The sequence below is a fragment of the Leptodactylus fuscus genome, chromosome 5, assembly GCF_031893055.1.
Source record: "Leptodactylus fuscus isolate aLepFus1 chromosome 5, aLepFus1.hap2, whole genome shotgun sequence".
Classification (NCBI taxonomy): domain Eukaryota; kingdom Metazoa; phylum Chordata; class Amphibia; order Anura; family Leptodactylidae; genus Leptodactylus; species Leptodactylus fuscus.
The window spans coordinates 26736293-26741585 of record NC_134269.1 but is presented as its reverse complement, the minus strand read 5'-3'; the positions used below and the strand labels follow the sequence as shown (position 1 = coordinate 26741585).

Sequence of the window (5293 nt, the reverse complement as noted above, 5' to 3'; positions counted from 1 at the left end):
GAACGAGAATGGTGCTAAGCCACTAAACTCACAGTTTGGAGTGGGGGGGGGGGAATTACAGGGCCCATCACTTTCTACCATGCGGTTCTGCATCTCTGCCTCTTTTGTGACAAGGTGTCTCAGGTGTCGCAGCTGCGGTGGTTTTCTTCCAGATTCACCCTCAGAAAACTTCAGTGCAGAAGCTCCTGGATTTTTTATGAATCTCCATGAAGGGCGACTTTGTCATTGACCATCATCCTTTGCGTTAAATAATAGAGATGAGCGAGTAGTACTCGATCGAGTAGGTATTCGATCGAATACTACGGTATTCGAAATACTCAACACTCGCTATTCGAATGGAAAAGTTCGATGCAGAACCAGCATTGATTGACCGAATGCTATACAGTTGGCCAATCAACACTGGTTCTTCTCCTACCTTTAGAAGTCTTCTCCGTGCAGCGTCCCCGCGGCGTCTTCTGGCTCTGAATTCACTCTGCCAGGCATCGGGCCTGGGCAGAGCCGACTGCGCATGTCAAGCGAGCATGCGCAGTCGGCTCTGCCCAGGCCCAATGCCTGGCAGAGTGAATGAAGAGCTGGAAGATGCCACGGGGACGCTGCACTTAGAAGTCTTCTTGGAGGATCCAGCCCGACCCTCACTCATGGACTTGGTAAGTGTAATTTGATCGAACGTTGCCTACCCCTGAAATGAGCATTTTCCCCCCATATAATTGGGTTCGATATTCGATTCGAGTAGTCGAATATTGAGGGGCTACTTGAAACGAATATCGAACCTCGGACATTTTACTGTTCGCTCATCTCTATTAAATAACCTAAAGTCACCTTATCCGCAAGTTCTACATTTTTGGTTTAGGTTATTCTCAGTTCTTGAAAATAAAGCAGGAACCTTTTTTTTTTTTTACAGGACAATTGGAGCGCCTTGGATTCGGAACAAATTTATTTGGTCTGAAACAAATTTGATGTCTGAAATGAGCAAATTTGATCTGAAATGAATCTCAGAAGGTTTGCTCATCTCAGAGTATCAACAGTGTTATTTTCATTGCCCACACAGGTAATTTCTGAAGGCTCCGTTGAGGTTTAGTTTCTCCTTTTCCCTCTGGTACAACTAAGTCTTTATAAATGTAATAGCAGGGCTCTAAATATTGCAACATTCTGCCATGAAGTAAGTGGATCCCTGTGGCACATCTACAACGTTCATACCCGATTTTAACCATTGGAATATATAGCGTTCCTTACGAGAGGGACTGTTTTAGGATCTCTGGTAATAGTAGGCATATTTTATCAACTCTTTAATGTTACTGAAGTCCCTTAAAAACAACAAGAACACCCGAGACTAGAATCATCAGAGAACTAGAAGATCCATCAACTGAGCAGGGACTCGCTCAGTCTGAGATCCCAGGTGAGAGTCACAAATCTAGAAGAAGAACTATAGTAAATGTAGGACAGATGTCCCAGGTGCCCAGCAGTAGTGACCCCACCATGTGCATGGATTTAGTATGTCAATAACAAATGTAATCTTATAGTTCTGGACCCCCTGGTTGTCACTCACCGTATACTTTTCACTCTGTACACTGACGCTAAGTTCTGGTTCTTGACATCGAGCCATCCTACACTTGTAAACAAGAAGGTTCAAGGCCATATATTGGCTCAGGAGACAAAGTGTTTTTGCAAGTTAAGTAAAATTCCTCTTAGACCCAATGCACGACAAGCCTAAAGTATGGGGTTGAGCCGATCTTGAGGTTTCAGGATTGATTTTAAAATTCGATTTCCGATCATTTTCCAGCCAATCCCGATCATGAAATTTGCTCGATCGCCGATCGGGATCCGATCTTTCCCGATCGCTCAACCCTACTCAGCACTTTGTCTATGACTAGGGTTGAGCCAATGTTGAGGTTTTAGGATCATTTTTAAAATCCGATTTATGATCATTTTCCAGCCAATCCCGATCATGAAATTTGCTCGATCGCCGATCGAGATCCGATCTTTTCCGATCCTGATCTCTCCACCCTGCTGAAGTATAAACTATATTATAAACCGAATTACAGGCAGCTTTTTCATTTGTGAATTCAATATTTCTAAGGAAGAATTTTATCCAATCTACAATATCCAATTGAGTCTACATAAAAGAATCCACAATTGTGTAAGTCTCCTTGGCACAATAGTAAGACTGACCCTTATGCAATGTATTTGAGATTTTTGCGATATGCCTTCCAAATACTGTATACTCACAGGCATGAGATTTTTTTAGATGTTTTAACCCTTTCCTGAACAGGATCATACCATTAATTCTCAGTGCTGTAGTATGGTGCTGTAGTCAGCACATAGAGCAGATGACTCCGATTCTGTCATATTAACCAATAAATTGGGGTTGCCATGTTATCCTGGAGGTCTAAAAATGGCCTTGCCATGCACCGCTGACTATTAGACCCTACAAGAAACAGAATGGTAAAATGCTAAAATGTAGAATGAAGTATTGCAGAAGTAAGGGCCCCTTCACACGGCGTAAGCCGGCTTTACGCGCGCTCCCATTGAAGTGAATGGGAAGTGTTTAGAAGCGCTCGCGTGTACGGCTCGGATTGAGCCGAGCGCTTACGCCGTGTGAAGGGGCCCTAAGTTATGACATTCTCAGGTCCTATATAGGTACTATATAGGACCTTACAAGTCCTCCCCTTTCTTTTTAAAATGTGGAGTTGGAAAACTATATAAAGTACCACCATGGCCTTAAAGTCCACATCCTTAGGGGGTTAAAGGGATCATCTTATTTATTGGTATTGAGATCTGACCACTGTTAGCCCAGGTGATCGCTGACATGGAGTGACACTGACACAACTATATGGATGGCTATACTGATTGGAGTTGATAGAAGCTAAATGGACATAGCAGTTTTTAAGAGCTGCCATTTTGGTTAATTTCCACCATGTTTTAAATGTGAAAATTCTTTCAAAATGCAAAAATCTTGAAAAAAAAATTAAAAACACAAAGAACTTCCCTTTTTATTTCTAGGCCATCAAAATGAAGATGTGTCCAAACACCACAGTGCTGGAGTTCCATATTCTCGCATTCTCCACCACTGGAAACATGACACATATTCTATTTATTGGGTTTTTATTCATCTATATAGTATCTGTCCTTGGAAACCTGCTTATTGCTTCCCTAGTCTTCGCTGTGCCTCAACTTCACACTCCCATGTACTTCTTCCTCTGTAACCTGTCCATCGTAGACGCCACATACATTTCTGCTATATTCCCAAATTTGTTGTCTGTGACCTTAACGGCGGATAAGAAGATTTCTCTACCTAGCTGTATCACCCAACTTTATTTCTTCATATTCTGTGTTGATGAAGAGATTTTCATTCTGACCTGTATGGCCTATGACCGCCATATGGCGGTTTGTTCCCCATTGCATTATCCTATGATGATGAGCCAAAAAAATTGCCTTACTATGGCAGCCTTCTCCTTGGTTCTCAGCACCCTCAACTCTCTCATGTTCACATTGCTCACGTATAGTCTATCATTTTGTCATTCATCTGACATCAACCACTTCTTCTGTGAGATCAGGGCATTAATGGCGCTCTCCGACAGCGACACTACAAGTAGGGAATTGGTTCTGTTCATTGAAGACATATGTCTGGTGTTTTTGACTTTTTTATTCATCCTGTTCTCCTACTTACGCATTATTTCTGCCATTATGAAGATACATTCTCATAAGAGTCGATGGAAGACCTTCTCTAGCTGCTCATCCCATCTGACCTCTGTTACATTATTCTATGGACCCATTTTAATTTTGTACATGAAATCGGTATCTGAACATTCCTCAGATCAAGACAAGTTTACTTCGTTACTCTATGTGGCCGCTGTTCCAACATTAAATCCATTTGTCTATAGCCTGAGGAACAAGGAAGTTCTAGGAGCTCTTAGAAAAGTCACAAATATCTTGTGGAACAAATTCTAAGTCACGTCAAAGAATTCCCAGACCTGATATTTTATTGGAAGTCATTTATATATAAAGCCATATTTAATATAGATGGTACCATAGCTAGGCTTTCCCTTACGTAGGGCATATATACAGACTGATGGGTTAATTCAGGATCAGCCACCCTATCAATTGAAGTCTCTGCTCAGCTAACACCAAAAAAGTACCAAAAATACAATTTCTGCCAAAAAATCAGTTGTCTAGTAAAGACTATGCAAAAGAGTTGTCTAGTCAAGACTACTCTCCAAGGATGTGGCTTCGAAGATTCCATTAGACTTTGCTCTACGTACAATAGTCCAAACCATAGCTGTCTACAAATCAGTTAGTATTCTCATTTCTTAAATTTATTTAGGCCATGTCCAAGCACCATGTGGCTCTTTATGGGTTTAACTATACAGTTTCCAGTGGCAGAACGGAATATGTAACAGATCCATAGTGTTATAGTCAAATTTAGTTATGATCCTCAAACCAAGTGATCTGCTTCCTTGTTAGTGAGCTTCCAATTCTTAAATATCCTGTAGGGTCAGGATGATTGGTTCCAATTGGACAGAATACAAGACACTAGAGATGAGTGAGTAGTGTTCGATCGAGTAGGTGTTCGATCGAATACTGCGGTATTCAAAATACTCGTACTCAATCGAACACTACTAGCTGTTCGAAGTTTAAGGTTTGATGCAGAACCAGCGTTGATTGGCAGAATGCTATACATTCTGCCAATCAACGCTGGTTCTTCTCTTACCTTTAGAAGTCTTCTCCGTGCAGCGTCCCCTCAGGCGTTGGGCCGGGCAGAGCTAACTGCGTATGTCCGCGCATGACCGCGCATACGCAGTCGGGTCTGCCTAGGCCCCGATGCCTAGGCAGAGTGAATTCCAGCAGGAAGAAGACGCGGGGACGCTGCGCCAAGAGAAGACTTCAAGGAGAATCCAGCCTGACCGTCACTCGTGGACTTGGTAAGTATAATTTTATCGAATTTTGCATACCCCTGAAACGAGCATTTCCCCCCATAGACTATAATGGGGTTCGAAATCCGTTCGAACAGTCGAACAGTGTGCGGCTGTTCGAATCGGATTTCGAACCTCGGACATTTTAGTGTTCGCTCATCTCTACAAGACATATCTCTCTTAGTGTTTGTGAAGATCTTCCGAATGTTCACAGTAGTTTATTTATTTTATAGTAGCAGTCTTTACAATGTATGACTAAGTCATTTCCAAGAATTGTGATGCCATATAAGTCATGCATACATTAAACATATTGTGCTTACGGGCAGAAAATCCGGATAAAGACTAGAAGAACGTTGGTTCACATTACCTGTGAGTAGGCAAGG

At 42.0% G+C, this 5293-nt stretch overlaps 1 protein-coding gene across 1 annotated transcript; it reads left to right on the top strand.

The window, feature by feature from the left end:
- The first annotated feature begins 3009 nt into the window (after positions 1 to 3009).
- LOC142204448 (olfactory receptor 5AR1-like) lies at positions 3010 to 3948 on the top strand. The gene has a single exon (XM_075275760.1). It carries the CDS (start codon positions 3010 to 3012, stop codon positions 3946 to 3948), a length of 939 nt encoding a protein of 312 aa, XP_075131861.1.
- Positions 3949 to 5293: the final 1345 nt, after the last annotated feature.